The 22,483-nt window shown below is 44.2% G+C and overlaps 2 protein-coding genes and 1 pseudogene across 2 annotated transcripts in view; 2 read left to right on the top strand and 1 right to left on the bottom strand.

Annotated features, from left to right (window-relative positions):
- LOC147623422 (vacuolar protein sorting-associated protein 60.2-like) overlaps positions 1-22,483 on the bottom strand; it is a 52,587-nt gene that overhangs the window by 24,898 nt on the left and 5,206 nt on the right. The gene's annotated exons all lie outside the window — the stretch shown is intronic.
- Positions 3,688-4,548, top strand: LOC147623424 (uncharacterized; annotated as a pseudogene).
- LOC147623423 (uncharacterized) lies at positions 5,163-21,018 on the top strand. The gene is made up of 3 exons (XM_086820973.1): positions 5,163-5,766; positions 13,877-13,928; positions 20,840-21,018. The coding sequence occupies exons 1-3, from the start codon at positions 5,182-5,184 to the stop codon at positions 21,016-21,018; spliced, it is 816 nt and encodes a 271-aa protein (XP_086677099.1). The 5' UTR covers positions 5,163-5,181.

Raw genomic sequence — 22,483 nt, 5'->3', positions numbered from 1 at the left:
TACCTGTCAAAGACAACTGGTTAGCTACCTTTGGCTTGGGTCTTGCATTGGTCTTTGCACCCTTTTGCTTTGGGCACTCCTTACGCATGTGTCCTTTTTCTTCGCAGATAAAACAACGTCCTTCCTTCTTGAGCTTTAAAGCCCTAAGGAGTCATTTCTTCTTCGCTCGTGTCGAACTTGAATTCTTCGAAGGTTGGTCCGACGACTTTCCTTCAGTCGTGTTAGCCATAGGTGCAGAGAACTTTCTTTTATACTTGTTCCTCTGCTCGGTAACGGGTTTCGACTTGAAAGAGACCATTGTATCATCATAGATACGAGCTGAATGAATGGCCTCGTCCAATGTTTTGCATTTGTGATTTTTAACCTGTAAACGGTATGAGTCCGGTAAACCAGCTACGAAGAACCCCAAAAGAGTAGTGGGATCCATCTTTGTAGCTTTCATCTGCAAGTCCCTAAACTTCTGGAGGTAGACCTCATAAGTGAGGTGCTGCGAGGTCATGGTCAAAGCTGAAAACCCAGCAAAAACATCATAATCATCCTCTTTCTTGAGGAATTCCTTCTTGAAGACGTCTTCGAATTGTGCCCAAGTTGTTGGCTTAGGATTGAGTTCCTTCCACCAAAGCAAAGCTTTGCCGGAGAGGAAACCCGCTGCTAACTGGATCTTTTTTCCATCATCATATGGATGAAACTGAAAGTGAACTTGCCACTTATGTAGCCAAGTGTCCACGATCTCCTTGGTACGCTGCTTTTGCTCGCAGTCGAACGCGAAGGCTTGCCGGCTACGGAAGATACCGATGCCGATCTTTTTGACGATTACCTGTCAAAATCAGATTTCCAAGAGTTCAAAGTTGCTCTCAAAGCTTCTTCTTCGGAATGTCAGGCACAAATTGCCGCCCAGATGCAAGCCTTGCAAAACTCCATCTCTCTATTGACCACTACCCTCTCTACTCTTTCGGGTATGGATACCTTGGCCTCTGCTTTAGGCCCAAATATTACTCCGGAACCGTTCAGGGGGCGAGCAAAAGCAGCGTACCAAGGAGATCGTGGACACTTGGCTACATAAGTGGCAGGTCCATTTTCAGTTTCATCCATATGATGATGGAAAAAAGATCCAGTTAGCAGCAGGTTTCCTCCCCGGCAAAGCTTTGCTTTGGTGGAAGGAACTCAACCCTAAGCCAACAACTTGGGCACAATTCGAAGACGTCTTCAAGAAGAAATTCCTCAAGAAAGAGGATGATTATGATGTTGTTGCCCGGTTTACAGCTTTGACCATGACCTCGTAGCACCTCACTTATGAGGTCTATCTCCCTGTCCAAAAGTTTAGGGACTTACAGATGAAAGCTACAAAGACGGATCCCACTACTCTTTTGGGGTTCTTCGTAGCTGGTTTACCAAACTCATATCGTTTACAAGTTAAAAATAACAAATGCAAAACATTGGACGAAGCCATTCATTCCGCTTGTATCTATGATGATACAATGGTCTCTTCCAAGTCGAAACCCGTTACCGAGCAGAGGAACAAGCATAAAAGAAAGTTCTCTGCACCTATGGCTAACACGACTGAAGGAAAGTCTTCGTACCAACCTTCGAAGCATTCAAGTTTGACACTAGCGAAGAAGAAACGACTCCTTAGGGCTTTAAAGCTCAAGAAAGAAGGACGTTGTTTTATCTGCAAAGACAAAGGACACATGCGTAACGAGTGCCCAAAGCAAAAGGGTGTCAAGACCAACGCAGGACCCAAGCCAAAGGCAGCTAACCGGTTGTCTTTGACAAGTACGTCAATCATTGTACTTTCTCGCCCTAGTACATGTTCTGATTGTTTGTTCAACTCTAAAGTATTTGGCTTGCATAATCTTCTCCGAGTTTATGGAGAAGTGAATTGCCATAAAATTCACATTCTTTTAGACCCTGGCAGCTCGCACAAATTTGTTAACCACAAACTTGTGCAGAAATTGAGTCTTGATATGACACCCAGCGATCATACCTATGAGGTACACCTACCTGCGGGAAGGCAAGTATGGGATCGAAAGGTGGAGGTGCTTTCAATCCAGATTCAAGACTACAAAGATACTCTGGAATGCTATGTTATGCACCTAGAAAATGTAGACTTGTTATAAGGGATTGAGTGGTTTAAGACTCTTCAAGTCCAGATAGATTGGTCTGTTGGGTTACAGGCCTAAATGACCCCCTCTATGTACTCTTGTATATCTTTGTACATGGCCTTTTTGAAGGCTTAGGATTTCTTTTTAAAAGGTCCTTGGCCAAGTTCACATTGAACTTGGGCCAAAGACCTTACTTTTAATAAAAGGGAACACAAGGGCAAAATGCCCTAACGTTTTTCCCCCAAATCGTACGATCTCTCTCCCTCTCTCTTTTTCGCACTTCTACGCCTCTCTCTCTGTGTGCTCACGCCTCTTTGCTGCAGCCCCCAGACCACACTATTGGACCTTGTGCATCACCTGCCACCTTCTTATGCTCTCTTTCAACTGGTATCAGAGCCTCTAGGGTTTCCCAAATTTCTGAGCAGGTGGCTGGACAGCAAGTAAAAAGGTTTTCTATCGCGACAAAATTGCTTTCCATCGCGAAGCCCCTTGTTTCCCGGGTCCCTACGGGTGCCGGCATTGACAAAACAGCCCAAAACAGGCTGTTTTTAGGTCAAAAACAGGTTATTACAGCGAAGTGCAGGTTTTATCTTGATGTATTAAGTTGTGGGAACACTTGTACATGGTCCCTACTACCCTACATCGGCCAAATTTGCTGAAAAACAGGTCAAAAACAGGGTTTTTACAGCAAATTACAGATTTGCGCAGGTTTATGCAAATGTACATGTGATGTATTTCGATTGGGGAATGTATTAATTGATGTAATTTGCGAGCATTAAGCAAGTTTTGGATGCGAAATGCCTATTTTGAGTCAATTTGCTGCACATTTATGCTAAAAATTGGGGCTTTTGCCTACATATGCTCCCAAAGGCTGTGCTTTTGCATTATGTATGCTTTGTGAGGTAGAAAACAACAATTTTTGTTGTTTTTGGGCAAAAATCAGCTTGCTGAATTTTCTGCACAGAAAATTCAGAATTGATTATTCTTGCCTAAACTTGCATATTTTGGCTCGATTTGCTCCTGTGACCCTTTGGAGTTGCTGTGCACATTGCGGTGAGGCTACAGTTCGGTTTTGGTGCAGTTTGCCCAAAAATTTCAGCACTTAAGCCCTCTCGTTTGTGCAACTATGGCATCGACTTCCTCTGACGTCAAGAATCTCTTTGAGATCAAGCGGTTTGAGGGAACAGGTTTTGATCTTTGGAAGGATAGGATTCAAGGAATCCTCTTCCTTAAAGATTGTGACAGGGCACTTGAAGCAGAGAAGCCAGAAGATATGACAGATGCAGCGTGGCTTACATTGAACAGGAAGGCTATTACCTACATTAAAATGGCCGTCTCTGATGAGATTTTGGTAGACCTCAAGGGTCTTGTGAATGCGTTTGAGCTGTGGGAGAAATTGAAGGCAACGTATGAGAATACGACCCCAGTTAATCAGGTGCATTTGATGCGGAAACTTGTTGGCATGCAGTTAGATGAGTCCAAGAGCGCTGCAGAGCACTTGTCGTTGTTTACAGGTACTTTATCTCAGTTACAGGACTCAGGTTTACCCCCTTTTGAAGATAAGCTCAAGGCTATCTTCTTGCTGATGACTCTACCTGATTCTTGGGAGACTTTGGTGGTCTCATTGTCAAACAATCCCAATTTGACCTTTGATGGTGTTAGGGGTTCTATATTGAATGAAGAAATCAGGAGGAAAGCAAGTGGAGAGGGTGGCAGTTCAGCCAACATGGTTAGAGGCAGGACAGAGAAGAAGACTACTTATGCACAGAGGAGTAAGAGTAAGAGTAAAGAAAGGGGAAATGCCAGCAAAGGCAAGGGTGATGTGACATGCTATCAATGTGGCAGGAAAGGTCACAAGAAACCCGAATGCAGGTACTACAAAGCAGAGTTGGAAAGGAAGAAGAGCGGTGGAGACAAAAAGAAAGAGAAGAAGGAAGTCAAGACAGACACACAGGACAGCTCAAAGGACAAAGAGAAGGCCAATGTGGCTTCTAGTGTTATTATTGAGGAGTTGTCAGATGTAGAGGACATCCTATGTGCCACTTTGTCAGCCGACGATGCTCATGAGTTTGATGTCTCTCTCAATGTTCATGCACAGGACATGCAGATCACCAAGAGTGATCTCATTGATGCTTTGTTGACTGTTAATGATGCATTATCTCAGACTTGGATAGTCGATTCCGGTGCTTCGTTTCATGTGACTCCTATCAAGGAGTGTTTCTCTACTTTTAATGCAGGCAGCCATGGTCATGTATACCTTGGAAACAATCATGCATGTTCCATTGAGGGTATTGGCACTGTGCATCTTTCTATAGATGGCACAAATGAGCTTGTCTTGCATGATGTTAGATATGTGCCGGGAATCAAGAAAAGTCTGCTTTCTGTTGGCCAGATGGATATGCATGGTTACAGCATTTTGTTTGAGAAAGGATCATGGAAGATGACCAAAGGCTCAAGGCTGATTGTGAAAGGTACAAAGAAAGGGACACTTTACTGCTTGCATGGAAAGGCCTTGTTGGGCAAATTTATTGCTCTGGCTGAAATTAACTCACATATGGAGTTGTGGCATAAGAGGCTTGGCCATATGAGCCAAAAAGGCCTTACTAAGCTTGGTAATTTGAATAAGCTTGATGCTAAAGGCACAAAACTTGACTTTTGTAATGAATGTCAATATGGTAAGCAAGTGAAGAGTTCTTATTACTCCGGTGTCTCTCGCAAATCTAATGTGCTTGATCTTGTACATTCTGATGTTTGTAGCATGCCTACCAAATCTATGGGGGGTGCACACTACTTTGTTTCCTTTGTTGATGATCATTCTAGAAAAATTTGGGTTCATTTGCTCAGATCTAAGGATGAAGCCTTTGCTGCGTTTAAGAAGTTTCATGCATTTGTGACCACCCAAACAGGTAGAAAGCTGAAATGCTTGCGTACGGATAATGGGGGTGAGTTCACAAGTGGTGAATTTAATAAATTTTGTGAAAATTTGGGCATTAAGAGGGAGCTTACTGTTCCATACAGCCCCTCTTCTAATGGTGTGGCTGAAAGATATAATAGGACTCTATGTGAGAGGGTGAGATGCATGCTGTCCACAGCTAATCTCCCTCATGGATTTTGGGGAGAAGCTCTGAAAACTGCAGTGCATATATGTAATCGATCCCCTCACATGTCTTTGAAAGGTGACATCCCTGAGGAGGTTTGGTCTGGCAAACCTGCTTCATATGATCACTTACGCGTCTTTGGTTGCGAAGCGTTTGTGCATATAAGACCTGAGTTGAGGAGTAAGTTGGATGCAAAGTCCATTAAAGGCCTCTTCATGGGATATGGTGAAGAAGGTGAAATGGGCTACAGGATTTGGTTACCTCAACGCAAAAAGGTTGTGCGCAGCCGGGATGTTGTTTTTAATGAGGCAAAGCTGCTTAAAAACAATTGTGCCTCTAAGGATGACCATAAAAAGGTCAAATTTCAGCATGTACAGCCACCTATTAGGCCTGCTTTTGACCCTCAGGATGCACCACATATGACTGAAAATGTTGATGAACCAGTGGTGTTTGAGCCAGATGATGTTGGACAGCAAAATGAGGCTCCTGAAGGGCATGTGCAGCCACATAACAATGCTGAAAATGGGGCTGAAAATGATGTACAACAGCCCTTTGCTGATGATATTGTTGTGCCACCTGATGTAGACCCATTACCAGATAATGTGGATCATTGGGTGAGACGATCTACTCGTCCAAGGCGGAATGTGAGTAGATATGATCCCTCTTTGCATTATATTATGCTGACAGATGAGGGGGAGCCTCTTACTTATAAAGAGGCAAAGACATGTGAGCACAGTAAGAAGTGGGAGCTTGCTATGCAGGAAGAGATCAAAGCTTTGCATTCGAATGATACTTGGGACTTGGTGGAATTGCCCAAGGGAAGGAAAGCCATTCCTAACAAATGGGTGTATAAAATCAAGACAGTTGATGCAAAACCCAAGTATAAAGCAAGGCTGGTTGCAAAGGGATATGCCCAAACGAAGGGCATAGACTTTCAGGAAGTGTTCTCTCCTGTAGTGAAGATGACCACTTTGCGTGTATTGTTTGCCATAGCAGCTGCCCTTGATTTGGAATTAGACCAAATGGATGTGCATACAGCTTTCTTGCATGGCGATGTTGATGAGGAACTTTACATGAAGCAGCCCGAGGGCTTTGTTATTCCTGGAAAGGAACATTTGGTATGTAGGCTTAAAAGAAGCTTGTATGGGCTGAAACAAGCCTCTAGACAATGGTACAAAAAGTTTGATGCTTTCATGCTCAAACATGGGTACAAAAGGAGCCATGCAGATCACTGTTTGTACACAAAATTTGATGAGGATGGCAGCCCTATCATTCTTGTGCTCTATGTAGATGATATGTTGATTGCTGGGAAGAAAAGAAGCACTGTTGATGCTCTTAAACAGCAGCTGAAATCTGCGTTTTCCATGAAAGACCTTGGGGCAGCTGAACATGTTCTTGGAGTAAGGATTAGAAGGCAAAGGGACCAGCGCATATTGTATTTGTCTCAAGAAAAATACATTGAAAAGGTGCTGGACAGGTTTAACATGGCTAATGCAAAGCCTCTTGGTGTGCCATTACAGCCATATGTTAAGTTCTCCAAGGATGATTGCCCCAAATCTGATCAGGCAACCAATGATATGCAAGGTGTTCCTTATGCATCAGCTTGTGGTTCACTTATGTATGCTATGGTTGCTACTAGGCCTGACATAGCCCATGCAGTGGGAGTTGTGAGCCGATTTATGGCTAATCCAGGCAAATTGCATTGGGATGCAGTAAAGTCCATTATGAGGTATTTAAAAGGGACTAAAAACAAATGCCTTTGTTATGGTAAGGGTCCTTTGGAATTGAAGGGATTTTGTGACTCTGACATGGCTGGTGATGTGGATACACGCAAATCCACAAGTGGTTATGTATATACTCTTGCAGGAGGTGCTGTCTCATGGTGCTCTAGACTACAAAAGATAGTTGCACTGTCTACTACAGAGGCTGAATATATTTCAGCCACTGAGGCTTCCAAAGAAGCCATATGGTTGGCACGTTTATGCAGTGAGTTTGGTTTGCCTGACAAGGCACCTATGCTTGGTTGTGATAGCCAGAGTGCCATATGTCTGGCAAAGAATGCCATGTTCCATGCGCGCACAAAGCATATTGACGTGCGGTATCACTTCATTAGGGAAGTGCTTGAGGATGGCCTTATCACAGTTGTTAAGGTACATACGTCACAAAACCCTGCAGATGCTCTCACTAAGTGCTTACCCAAAGCACAACATCAGCTATGCATACAGATGGTGGGAGTGACTTAGCTTAAAGGCGCCATTTATGCCTTTAAGTGGGAGGTTGTTGGGTTACAGGCCTAAATGACCCCCTCTATGTACTCTTGTATATCTTTGTACATGGCCTTTTTGAAGGCTTAGGATTTCTTTTTAAAAGGTCCTTGGCCAAGTTCACATTGAACTTGGGCCAAAGACCTTACTTTTAATAAAAGGGAACACAAGGGCAAAATGCCCTAACGTTTTTCCCCCAAATCGTACGATCTCTCTCCCTCTCTCTTTTTCGCACTTCTACGCCTCTCTCTCTGTGTGCTCACGCCTCTTTGCTGCAGCCCCCAGACCACACTATTGGACCTTGTGCATCACCTGCCACCTTCTTATGCTCTCTTTCATGGTCTAGTCATATTTTTTCTTTTCAGCATAGGGACATCCAGTATAGTATTTTAGGTGATTGTATTCATCCCTCTCAGGGACCTCTTGTAAATACAGTTGATTTTGAAAATATAATGGATTCTTCTTTGTATACCGCTTTCCATTGTGTGTTGATTCCACTTTCTTCCTTTCTCATCCCTTCCATAGATGTCAATGAATTAAGTGTGTTTGAAAGCAAAGAATTACAGAAGATACTTGATTCGTTTCAAGATGTATTTCCTAAGGAACTGCCATCAGGCTCATCCTGTCAGTATTCCACCTTACAGGATGAGCCAAGCTGAGGAAGATGAGTTGGCTAAACAACTCGAAGATTATTTGAGAATGGGCCAGATCCGTCCAAGTATATCACCTTGGGGTGCACCTGTGTTGCTTAGGAGAAAGAAGGACAACACCTGGAGATTACAAGAGATTGAACAAACTAACTAAGAACCGTTATCCTCTCCCTAGATCAGATGACCTGATTGACCGATTAGCAAGAGCGAAATATTTCACAAAGATAGATTTACGTACTCAGATACGTATTCATGAAAGCCATGTCGAAAGAACCACCTTTCGGACTACGTATGGCCATTACGAGTTTCTCGTATTACCTTTTGGATTAACCAATGCTCCAACCACTTTCCAGCAAATGATGAACGATCTTTTTCGTGAACATTTGGGGAAATTTGTGGTGGTGTTCCTCGATGATATTTTGATATATAGTCGTACTCTTGAGGATCATGTTAGACACCTCACGATTGTCTTATCTATTTTAAGACAGAATCAACTATATGCTGAGTTAAGTAAATGTGAGTTTTTTATGACAGACATCATTTACTTGGGACACAAGATCACTAGAGATGGATTGAGCATTGACTATGACCGAGTTCAGAAGGTTCTGGACTGGCCTTTACCACGAACAGTGAAACAACTTCGTTCTTTTCTCGGTTTTGATGTTTTTCTTCGGAAATCTGTGCGGGAGTACTCTCAGCTCACACTACCGATGACCGACTTATTGAAAGGTCGTGGACGTAAGTCAAATCAGCCTATCACTTGGAATAACAATTTGGATATGGCTTTCAGACTTTTGAAAGATAAAGTCAAGGAAGCACCTATCTTAGCATTACCCGATCCTAGTCGGCCTTATGTTCTTGAAACTGATGCCAGTGACTATGCCATCGGGGCTGCTCTATTTCAAGATGGTAGACCGGTTGCTTTTGAAAGTAAAAAGCTAGACGACACTCAATCTCGTTGGCCAACCCTTGAGAAGGAGCTTTATGCTGTAATTCATGCTCTCAAGGTTTGGAGACATTATTTCTATGGCTCCAAGTTTGTGGTATTGACTCATCATCAGTCAATCAAGTATGTGTGATGCAGATGATTTGAGAGGAAGGAAAGCTCGTTGGGCTGAATTAATGCAAGATTTTGATTTTGAGATCCGTTATCGGAAAGGGTCCATGAATAGTGTTGCGGAGAGGTGAATTTTCAGTCATTTGCAGGACTGATAGTTATTTTGGTCCATTTTGGCATAAGATCTGGGAAGGAAGCTTATTAATTGACCAAGACTCAATGACTGAGCAGTCTACCATTCAGGCTGGAATGGTTTACTATTCCGTAATGACAAACTTTGTGTACCACAGATCCCGGACATCACGACGCCCCTTCTACTGGACACCCTGGGTTACACAGGACACTATCGTTAGTGAAACACACTTTTTATTGGCCAAAAATGAAAGGATATGTAGAAGATTATGTTCTAAAGTGTCAAATTTGTCAGGCAAATAAAGCTGAACGCTTTAGACAGGCTGGATTGTTGCATCCTTTGCAAATCCCAGGTAATAAATGGGAAAGTATTTCCATGGATTTTATTATCGGATTGCCAAGAACACATCAAGGCCACGATTCTATTTGGGTTGTGGTAGATCGCTTGACAAAAATGGCTAGATTTTTACCGACCCGGAAGACTATTACAACTACACAATTAGCACGGCAGTTTATCGGGAAATTGTTTAGATTGTATGGGTTACCGCAGGACATAGTCAGTGTAACTTGGTTGAACACAATGCTAATCAATACACTTAAATACACTAAGATTTGAAGGACACTTGCTCAAATACAAGAAGTAAATTGCTGAATTGACAAGAGGCACAGAATGAGCCGGAACGGCCGACCCCTCCCTTGAGTAAATTGTATTACTATTGGAGAAATTCAATACATAGCTTCACGGGCATTCATTGCCAAATCCTCCATGCTAATGCATATGAAATTCAGCATTTAGAAAACAATGGTATGTCGATGTAGATCACCAAGGAGCTGCCTTGATGCCCGGCCCGACTTCAGTGCCCATATTCTCTACCATTGGCTCTATGTTCTACCAAGCAAGGTAGCAACATCTTCAAGAGCACATAGGACAAGAGAAATACTACACAGGGCGGCTAAACAAGGAGTCCTGCCCTTCTACTGAGTAAGTAATGACAACACATTGTCCAATTAGCTTACCAGTCTTCATAGAAGTTGTTGCAAGCGGAAGCCTTCGCGTTGGAAGCTTTAGAAGTGTTGATATCTTCGATTTGCCGCAATCCTTCGCGACAAAAGTCTTCAAGAGGATGAAGGGAACCTTGGGAAAGCTTCCCCTATGGTTCAACTTGAGAAAGGAAGGCTGAAATTAGGGTTTTCAGCAAAAAGACCAGAAATTACAGCAAAAATGAGAGCTGTTTTGCTGAATTTCAGTCATTGGGAGTGAGTAGGAGAGTGATTAGCACTTGGAAACACTCTTGGAAGCTTGGAAAACACCCTAGCAAGTTGGGTATGGCTATGGAGAGCTTGGAAATGGAGAGAAATGGTGGAAAAACAAGTTTTCAGCCTCCAAAAATCCTCATGAAGAGAAAACACGAATTCCTCTTAATAAGTGAGTGAATTGGGGTCCAATCAGGTGAAGGGACATGGGGAGATGCCCATTTATGAGTAAAAAGGGAGAATCAGGTCCTGGACATTGAGTCTTGTCCGCCTCGAGACTTCAGTGAGTGTGAACTTGGAAGCGGTCATAATTTATAAGTGACTTTTGGGCGCCCAAACTTTAATGAAATGGGAACGCACTCACTTATAAATATTGGCTAAGTCCTAAGGGCTATTTGAGCCTAGATTGGGTAATACTTACCACCTGTTCACATGCCACACAACCATGTCAGCAGACAGTTTCACACGCACGGTTCACGGGCGGGCGTCCCCTATCCCGGAACTACACATAGGTCATGCAGACATGGAAACAGCATGCAATTTCATTTGCAAGCAAGCACATAAAGATGCTATGCAATGCAGCATTGGCATGAGCAATTCCCGTTCATGAAACCATATAAGACCAGGCGTTTCCAGGCAAGTATATGCGATACCAGACCCAGTGGAAAGCCAATTCTCCAGGCGTTTCCGGGCATGTGCACAAAGGCACAAGTCCCAGCGGAAAGCCAAGTCCTCCAGGCGTTTCCGGGCATGTACACAAAGGCACAAGTCCCAGCGGAAAGCCAAGTCCTCCAGATATTCCGGGCATGATAACATCAAGTCCCAGCGGAATATCATATCCAACTATACAGCATGACACGTGTCAATCACCTGCATAGGCATATTCCATAAGCCATGGACACCAATCCAATATGTACATAGTGTGAAAGCAAGAGTGAACCATTTGGGTGGCCAAATGGTGACATTTGATACTGGTAATGCCAATCTGAAAGCCACTTCATTGATCTTCTCGATCACTTGAAAAGGTCCATAGTACCTAGTTGCAAGCTTAGGATATGCACCCTCTTTGTCAGGCCTCTTTGCAAGTCTTGCTTTCTCAAATTTCAGCAATACCCAATCATTCTCTTTAACATCCAATTGCCTTCTATGCTTGTCGGCAGCCTTTTTATGCTTGTCTTGTGACCTTGCAATGGCTGTCCGCACCTGAGCAAAACATATCCAAGTCTCTTACATACTCATCAGCTGCAAATATCTCATCCTTTGTGCGAAGGATGGGTGGCAAAACCACCTTACCATAAACAATCTCAAACGGGGCCTTTCCCGTAGATGCATGCACCGTGTTGTTGTATGCAAATTCCACAAGCGGTAAGTACTTCTCCCAAGAAGACTTCTGATCCGCCACATAACATTTCCAGAGATCCAACACGGCTGAATTTGCAGCCTCACTTTGCCCATCCGTTTGAGGATGATAAGCTGATGAGAAGTCCAATTTGGTGCCCATATTATCAAATAAGGCCCGCCAAAAGAGACTTGTAGTCCTGGGATCTCTATCCCCCACAATGGACTTCGGCATTCCATGATGTTTGAATACTTGTGCAAGATATATTTTAACCATATGCTCAGCTTTGATGGTCTTTTTGACCGGCAAGAAATGAGCTTGCTTGCTAAACCTGTCCACAATTGTCCAAATTGCATCATTACCCTGTTGGGTACGTGGCAAGTCCATAATGAAATCCATTGTAATACTTTCCCATGGCTGCGTGGGAATAGGCAATGGCTGAAGCAAACCTGGTGCCTTTTGCCTGTCAAATTTGACCTTTTGACAGGTGATACATGCACGTACATGTGCCTCTATGTCCTTCCGCATACCTGGCCAAAAGAAATACCGCTCAATCATGTGCGTAGTAGGCATTATGCCTCTATGACCAGCATATGGAGGAGCATGGCACTAGTCCAAAACCTTTTGCCTCATGTCAGACACTACACATAGGCAATTATCTTTCATGAGATAACCCTCTTTGATCACATATGAGGCATGTGCATGACCAGCCATCAAATCAGCCCAAATAGTGGCAAAATCAGCATCCGCATGATACAAATCACGCATGGTAGACAAGTCCCCATGAGAGGCAACCGAGATAGCTGCTACATACGGCTTTCGTGACAATGCATCGGCCACTACATTCTTCTTTCCCGGGGTGTGCAAGATCTGAAAATGAAACATAGAGAGGAAATTGGCCATCCTCATATGCTTCTCTGACAATTTAGTTTGAGTAAGAAAATATCTCAAACTCTGGTGATCTGTCTTCACAGTGAAATCAGCCCCAAGAAGGTAATGTTTCCATATAGTAAGTGCATGAATTACAGCCAAGAGCTCTTTCTCATAAATGCCAAGAGATAGCTCTGCATCATGCAATCTACGACTCTCATAAGCCACGGCATGTCCCTCTTGATTAAGGACAGCCCCTATGCAATTTCCAAATGCATCACATTCCACACAAAAAGGCTTTTGCAAATCCGGAACGATCAACACTGGACCATGAGTAGTTGCATCTTTCAATGCGAGGAATGCATCTCTCTCTACATTAGTCCATTTGAACACGGCCTTCTTCTTTGTCAAATCATGCAAAGGAGAAGCAATCCATGCAAAGTGCCGAATGAACCTGCGGTAGTAAGAGCATAATCCAAGAAAACTACGGATCTCATGCACTGAACTCAATTCGGGCCAATTCCGAATTGCATCAATCTTTGCAGGATCCATCCGCACTCCATCTTTGGACACAATATGCCCAAGATAATGTATCTCTGACAAGAAGAACTCACTCTTCTTTGCATTTATGAAGAGTTTATGCTTATGGAGCTCTTCAAAAACAATAGCCAAATGAGCTTTATGCTCTTCTTCGGTCTTCGAGAAGACTAGTATGTCATCAAAGAAGACACCTGTAAATTTCCTGTACCCACGGAATATGCGATCCATCATTCTATTGAATGTAGCCGGGGCATTTGTAAGACCAAAAGGCATAACAAGATACTCATAAAGCCCAAATGCTGTCCTGAAAGCAGTTTTGTGTACATCCTGAGGCACTACACGCACTTGATGATATCCACTCTTGAGATCAATTCGGCTAAAGCATGCCGATCCATCCAACTTGTCAAGGATGTCATCTATGCGTGGAATCGGAAACCGATTCTTGATGGTAAGCTTATTCAAAGCTCTATAATCCACACACATACGAAAGGATCCATCCTTCTTTTGAACCAAGAGGACGGGTGAACAATATGGAGAAGAGCTTGGCTGAACCAAACCCTTCTCAAGAAGCTCATTCACTTGCTTCATGATCTCCTCTTTTTGGGATGCACTTACACGATAGGCTGGCCTATTAGGTGGTGAGCTACCCGGCACAAGATCAATGCGATGATCTTCCGGTCGTACAGGTGGTAACTCATTTGGTAACTCATCAGCAAAACAATCATTGTGCTCTTGCAAAAATTTCAGCCTATCATTACTAAGAGTGTTTACATGTACATTATTTTTCTCAACATGATCTCGTACAAAAATCAAGTACGCAAAAACACTCTTTTTCATTACTTTCTTAATTTGTACATGAGATACAAGGTATTACCTCTTCACCAGCATCAATTACATGTTCTCGGCCTTTATGCATGAAGGTGATCCTATTAGTCTTGTAAGCCTTGCACGGATCAATACGTGTATGCCAAGGCTTTCCAAGCAATACATCACAGCCATTCAAAGGCGCCACAAGAAAATCCTCATGATCCACATAGCCTTGAATGTGTATGCGCAACTTGCCAAAAATAGGCATGACCTGCACTTCTCTACCAACAAAGGCAGCCCCTGCTTCAATTTGAGGACCCATGTCCTCCACTTCAATACCCAAAGCAGCTGCCATCTGAGTGGATATGAAATTCTCCGATGCACAATCATCAAACATGAACAAAGCAGGTTGATCTTTGAGCTGTCCCCAAGCTTTACATACAACCCTATCTTTGCTATCATGTGAAGTGTTGCCCTGCACATCCGGAACCATATGCACATTAGGCTTCGGTACATTAGCATTTTCAGCTTTGTTCTTCTTATTTGGGCATGCTCTTGCCATGTGCTCAGTGCTGCCACAAGTAAAGCATTTGCCTTCACGCATATATTGCTCCTTCTTCTCAGCACTAAGACCAAAGTTTGCCGGCTTATAAGGGCGCTTGTTAGCAAACTTATTTTCAGCTTTTGGACCTGATTTGGCTTGGTTTTGGTCCCTTTTAGGTGGCTGTCCATCATTTTGCAGGTTTTGGACAGCCCTCTCTTTGCCTTGAAATGAGGGTTTAGCCTTATTGGATCGACTCAATTTGAGTTCCAATTGCTCGGTGGCGGTGGCGGCTGCGACTAATTGGTGTAAGGTATGACCAGGATACATTTGTAATCCCACTTTGTACACGGGTTGCAATCCCGATTGAAACCTTCTCTTCCTTTCCGCCTCGGTGACATGCATAAATGGAGACACCTCCAAGAGCACTTTCCAAAACTTTTGTACATATGCATTTACCGATTCCCCCTCATTTTGCTTTACCCAATCCCACTTCATTGTTATCTCATTCAATGCATTGGGAGGCAAGAATTGAGCATAGAACCTCTCCTTGAACTCTTCCCATGATCTAACAGGATTCGGTGAGAGCTTCTCCGTGAGCCACCAATGGGCAGCAGTGCCTTTCATGAACATGCTTACATGCCGGATCATGGATTTCTGAGTGAAATCCTCATCACTGAAAGCAATATCAAACTGGGCAATAAAAGCAAGTGCCTTTGATGCATCATATTCTCCATGATATGTGTCAAACTTCACAGATTTGTCTCCGGCTTTGAAGTCACGAGACTTTGATGCATGTGTGTGCATCTCAACATGTTTTCCCCCATGTTTGTCCATTGGGACAGTCCCTTTAATTGGCATCATTTTTGGACCAAAAGGTGATGCATAAGGCATAGATACATGTGCCCTGTAAGCATGAGGCATGGCTGGCCCCTCAACATGCATTGATACATTTTCAGCCATAGCTTCTCCCTCACGAGCACACTCGAAGGCATGAGTGGCATGAGAGATACGCGGAATACCTGCACCAACAGAAAATTGCAGCCCATGTTGCATGTGTTGTGCATGTACATTTTCAGCCGGCAATGGCATTTGACATACATTTTGACCACTGCCATAAACATTGTATCCTTCACGGGCTACATGAGATATTCCTGCATGGCGTGAAGTCACTGATTGTTCCTCTCCCATCGCATGGAGGTTCATCCTCTTAGACATAACTTCTTGTTCGGGCACTTGTGGGGATTCCAAGACATGTGGGATGGTTGCCTTTTCTGCATAGGCATCCTCGGTACGAGCCAAGTATGCACGTGCTGCATCCCTCGGTTGCATGTGCAACTCTTGAGCAATCATTGCCATTGCATGATCCATATAAGATTCAGCTTTCTTGGCCTTCAAACGATCATGTAACAATGGATCCTCGCGGCGATAGAGATTCAATTCTTCTTGTTGTGCATGGAGAAGAGCCTGCATACGAGTAAGTTCAACTCTCAAGACTATGGACTCTTCCTCTTGCATCTTCTCTTTGCCACGAGACGGCTGTCCCACATATTCATGTTCCCTATTGTGCACCGCATGAGTTTGCTCATCCTGTAAAGCATTGGAGGCATGCATTTCATTGTCCCTGCCACTTGTATTAGCATCTCCAACATTCATTGTATGGCTGTCCATAATGTTCTAAGTGTAGAGATAGCTAGTGTTCACGGTGATCGTCTCTCACGATAGAAGTGAAAGAGAACCGTATGCTCTGATACCAATGTAACTTGGTTGAACACAATGCTAATCAATACACTTAAATACACTAAGATTTGAAGAACACTTGCTCAAATACAAGAAGTAAATTGCTGAATTGACAAGAGGCACACAATGAGCCGGAACAGCCGACCCCTCCCTTGAGTAAATTGTATTACTATTGGAGAAATTCAATACATAGCTTCACGGGCATTCATTGCCAAATCCTCCATGCTATAATGCATATGAAATTCAGCATTTAGAAAACAATGGTATGTCGATGTAGATCACCAAGGAGCTGCCTTGATGCCCGGCCCGACTTCAGTGCCCATATTCTCTACCATTGGCTCTATGTTCTACCAAGCAAGGTAGCAACATCTTCAAGAGCACATAGGACAAGAGAAATACTACACAGGGCGGCTAAACAAGGAGTCCTGCCCTTCTACTGAGTAAGTAATGACAACACATTGTCCAATTAGCTTACCAGTCTTCATAGAAGTTGTTGCAAGCGGAAGCCTTCGCGTTGGAAGCTTTAGAAGTGTTGATATCTTCGATTTGCCGCAATCCTTCGCGACAAAAGTCTTCAAGAGGATGAAGGGAACCTTGGGAAAGCTTCCCCTATGGTTCAACTTGAGAAAGGAAGGCTGAAATTAGGGTTTTCAGCAAAAAGACCAGAAATTACAGCAAAAATGAGAGCTGTTTTGCTGAATTTCAGTCATTGGGAGTGAGTAGGAGAGTGATTAGCACTTGGAAACACTCTTGGAAGCTTGGAAAACACCCTAGCAAGTTGGGTATGGCTATGGAGAGCTTGGAAATGGAGAGAAATGGTGGAAAAACAGAGTTTTCAGCCTCCAAAAATCCTCATGAAGAGAAAACACGAATTCCTCTTAATAAGTAAGTGAATTGGGGTCCAATCAGGTGAAGGGACATGGGGAGATGCCCATTTATGAGTAAAAAGGGAGGATCAGGTCCTGGACATTGAGTCTTGTCCGCCTCGGGACTTCAGTGAGTGTGAACTTGGAAGCGGTCATAATTTATAAGTGACTTTTGGGCGCCCAAACTTTAATGAAATGGGAACGCACTCACTTATAAATATTGGCTAAGTCCTAAGGGCTATTTGAGCCTAGATTGGGTAATACTTACCACCTGTTCACATGCCACACAACCATGTCAGCAGACAGTTTCACACGCACGGTTCACGGGCGGGCGTCCCCTAGCCCGGAACTACACATAGGTCATGCAGACATGAAAACAGCATGCAATTTCATTTGCAAGCAAGCACATAAAGATGCTATGCAATGCAGCATTGGCATGAGCAATTCCCGTTCATGAAACCATATAAGACCAGGCGTTTCCAGGCAAGTATATGCGATACCAGACCCAGTGGAAAGCCAATCCTCCAGGCGTTTCCGGGCATGTGCACAAAGGCACAAGTCCCAGCGGAAAGCCAAGTCCTCCAGGCGTTTCCGGGCATGTACACAAAGGCACAAGTCCCAGCGGAAAGCCAAGTCCTCCAGATATTCCGGGCATGATAACATCAAGTCCCAGCGGAATATCATATCCAACTATACAGCATGACACGTGTCAATCACCTGCATAGGCATATTCCATAAGCCATGGACACCAATCCAATATGTACATAGTGTGAAAGCAAGAGTGAACCATTTGGGTGGCCAAATGGTGACAGTCAGTGATAGGGACTCTAAGTTTACGAGTGATTTTTGGAAACTTATTTTTGAGAAGTTGGAAACAACTTTGAATTTGAGTTCCTCCGATCATGCTCAATCTGATGGCCAGACTGAAAGAGTGAATCAGATTTTGGAGGATATGCTTCAAACATATGTATCCAAAAGACAAAGTTCAAGGGAGGATTATCTTCCTATGTTAGAATTTGCATATAACAGTACTAAGCATACGAGTACAGGTTTTAGTCCTTTCATGCTTATGTATGGTTTTCAACCTAGATCACCTGCTACAATAGGATTCTCAGGACTTCAACATAATGCAGCACGTAATTTTTTGCAAGATATGCAAGAAATGTTACAAGTTGCAACGGAATCTATTAGAAGTGCTCAAGATCGAGACAGATTTTATTCTAATAGACATCGTTCACCCAGAGAGTTCTCTGAAGGAACAATGGTATATTTGCGAGTTCTGAAAGATTCCGAGACTTTACAGACAGGTCGATCTCCGAAATTATCTCCTAGATACTGTGGACCATTTCGTATTACACAAAGGATTGGTTGAGTTGCATATGAATTGGATTTGCCTTCTCATGTGAAAGTTCATCCTGGAACAGACCAGTTAGTTACTCCTCCAGAAATTATAGATATTGAGGACATGACATTTGTTCCGCACGAACCTGAAAAGATTCTTGGATTTCGTGAAAGAAGATTGCGTAATACACATCAAGTGGAAGGATCGTATTGAGGAGGATGCTACATGGGAGACATTGACTACTCTTCAGAGAGATTACCCTGGCTTTTTAGTGAGCTCAGGAGTGAGCTCTTAGAGGAAGGGGAGTATGTCATGTGCACAGTGTATATCTACCGTGTGCTACACGCACACAAGACTAGCTTTGAGGTTTGGGAAAGCTTGGAGCTAGGCAGGCTGATTGGTGAGCTGAGTTAGGGATAGACTAACGGGCGGGCACCTAAGTATGGACGAGCGGACGTCCAAGTGTGGACGCCCGATGACCGGCCAAGAGCCTATAAAAGGGTGGCCAAGGTTAGTCATTAGTTATATAAAGTCTCGCGAGATTGGTGAGAGCTCTATGGTCTTGGAGCCTGGATCTAGTGCAGACGTGCACCTGCTTTACGCAGCCGAGGCCGGCAGCAATCTCCAGGCCCGCGAGGGTAGCTTCGTGGCGGTATGGGACGTCGCGAGGAGGAGATTGGTCGGTACGTCAACCTAGTTAGCTCAACTCGTGGCTCGGTGGGAACAACCAAGACAGCTGTGGGCTTGCCCACAGCTGTCATGGTTGGGAGGTGAGTGAGGCCTACACCCCCCCGTTGTTTGTTTGTTTGCAGGTTTCGAGTCTCGTACCATGAGCGTTTCACGAGGAGATCCGGTGGGGATTTGCCAGCTATAAAAGGCATAAGATGCTTCTCATTGTATTCATTCATTCCTTTATGGAATGGATCCTTAGGGTCCTTAGAGTAGGGCAGATTTTGGTGTTTATCACCTTTTGTATGAGACAGCCTATGGCTGTAGATTAGGAGTACCTTTTTGTGCTATATGAATATACTGAATTTCCAGCATCTCTCTCTCTCTCTCTACTCTCCCTTTATCTGCGTTTTTGCATCAGCATGTTCTCAATGGTGTTTAGGGCTGAAAGAAGACTCCCAGAGCTTCCGCGTGTTACATGAATAGTCCAGTTGAAAGCACATTGTATGTGAAGAAAATCGGTGCCGATATTCTCAGTGTCATCTTGTATGTAGATGACATGCTCATTACAGGTACTAGCAAAGCACAAATTTCATATTTCAAAGCTGATTTGTAAGCTGAATTTGATATGTCAGATTTGGGGCCTTTACACTACTATCTCGCCATACAATTTATGCATACAGATGATGGCATTGTTCTGCAGCAAACTAAGTACATAAAAAGTTTGCTAAAAAGGTTTCCATGGATGAATGTAAGCCCATTTCTACTCTAGTAGAACCAAGTGCACGGCTTACTATGCATGATATTGGAGAGCCTTTTGAGGCCGGCATTTACAGCCAGGCAGTGGGATGCCTCATTTACTTGTGTAACACGAGGCCTGACATATCTTTCGGGGTGTCTTTGTTCAGCAAATTCATGCACAGCCCAGGCACAAAGCATTGGTAAGCAGTCAAACGCATTTTTCGTTATCTTCAGGGTACCCTGGATCTTGGTTTGTTCTATTTTAGGGGGGGCAGCTTGCAGCTTTATGCATACAGTGATTCAGATTGGGCTGGTGATTATGAATCTAGGCAATCCACCAGTGGGAATTGTTTTTTTTCTTAGCAGTTCATGCATATCTTGGTTGAGCAAAAAGCAACCCACTATTGCAACATCTACTTGTGAGATTGAGTACAGAGCAGTCTTCATAGCTACAGTAGATTGTGTATGGTTGAGGAGATTATTGGCTGATCTTCGTGAGCGTCAGCAGACACCCACCACCATTCTCACTGATAGCCAAAGTGCTATGGCCGCGGCACAAAATCCCGTATTTCATGCACGTACCAAGCACATTGAGATTCATTATCACTATGTCAGAGAGAGGTTACATGCAGGGGAGATCAATTTATCTTACTGTCCTACACACGGCAAGTGCAATCATTCGGTTGTGACCCAATTTATCCACCAATTTGTTGCCCATTTTCCACTCTCTAAGATCACAGAGCCCCAAGATAAAGTCCATCTGGTGGCTCCATACCTCACAGGTGATGCAGTCACTTGGTGGCAACATTGGTCCCGGTTGCACACAGATCCCTACACCGGCTTACCGGACTACGATTGGGACACCTTCATGTCCGATTTGAAGACAAGGTTTCTACCTCCGCAGTACATGACCAATCTCGAAGACGAATTCTACAAACTCAACACATCAACTCAGCAGTTGGGGAAGTCCGAGGAGGAGAAGCTGAAGCAGTTCATTCGCGGATAGGATCCAAACATTCAATTCCCCGTTCAAAACTTCGAACCCTTTGACTCTTGCGCAAAACTACAAGATGATACTGAAACCAATCCCGTCAAGTGGAAATAGACTCCGTTGGATACCCATACGCGTAATATCACAACTTAATATCACAATTTGAAATGGACAACTTAATAACAACTTGAAATTGAAATGAAATGAAATGAGATAAATGGACACCAGCACTGGGGCCGGAACGGGCCGACCCCCCCCCCTCAATATATGATATATTTATTGGGAGTATTTAACAAATACAATGCTCCATGGGTTCCAAGAACCAGATGATGTCCATGTACAAATGAATACAGTACCAAACAATAAGCTCGAAGTAGATATTCGAAGTAGAACGACCACTAGCGTGGTCCAATCTCTACGGTCCTGTGCTTTCACTGGACTCCGCGGAGAGCGCCCCACTGGTGTTCCAAGACCACGCACAAACAGGCGCTCTCGTACTAACGCCTGGCTCTCCCGATCTCAGCACCTTTGGACCGAAGTTCTCCAAGAGCTTGGACTACCCGGCATCGAACGGGTGTTGCCGTGGAGAGAGTCCCTTATCAAATTTATCACAAAGTACCTTACTTAAATCTGAAAATTCACTTACTTGTGGATGGCGGATGGAAGGCCAATACCCATGGTGTCTGTCTTTTACAGCTACTAGTGGGAGACACCCAAGGTACAGCAGCAAGTCGGGAGGAGTGGCTACCTAGAGTAAAGTATAGCCTCCTGGCTGCAGGAGCACAACTACCAATAGGAGGAACATCAGCTACGCATGGAAGGTACAGCCGCCTGAGAAGAAGTATACACTGTGGACAGCCGCCTGAGGAGAGGATGAGCAGCCTGCAGAAAACGGAGATGTGGCCGCTTGTTTACAAAGTACAGCCGCCTGCCGCCTAAATGGCTGTTGGAGATGAGCACACGCACACAGCCTGCTGGTGATGGACTTACAGCCAGCTGCTGCAGCAAGCTGTAGTATAGGCGCCTGAGGGCAGAGCACTTTGCTGGCTGGAAAACAGGCGCACAGCCACAGCCGTCAGTTTATGGGGTAACCGACTGATGGACGCGCCTGGCTGCAGCCTGTGGTGCAGAGAGTACAGCCGCCTTTGAAATGGCTCAGCTGCCAGTGGAATAGAGGAAGCAAGAGCCACCTGGCTGTAGAGAGCCGACTGGCTATAGGAGTAGAAGCCTAGCCCTCAGGTGGTGGCAGCCGTTGTGCAGGGTAGGCAGCCGCCTGTTGGAGAAGAAAAGAGGCAGCTTGCTGGTGAACATGCGCAACCTGAAGTGATGCAGGAAAACCAAGGTGATGAACGCCGGATGCCTACGATGGAAGTGGTCGCCTTTTTTTTTTATGAGTATTGGAGGGGCAATTGCACGACTAGAGCTGGCTGGCTCCCCACGCTTGCATGTGGGCAGCCAGCTCTTTGGTGGTGTGGGTAGG

The sequence above is a fragment of the Cibotium barometz genome, chromosome 27, assembly GCF_041138505.1.
Source record: "Cibotium barometz isolate CiBa-2024 chromosome 27, ASM4113850v1, whole genome shotgun sequence".
Taxonomy (NCBI): domain Eukaryota; kingdom Viridiplantae; phylum Streptophyta; class Polypodiopsida; order Cyatheales; family Cibotiaceae; genus Cibotium; species Cibotium barometz.
This window is presented reverse-complemented; position numbering and strand designations above follow the sequence as displayed.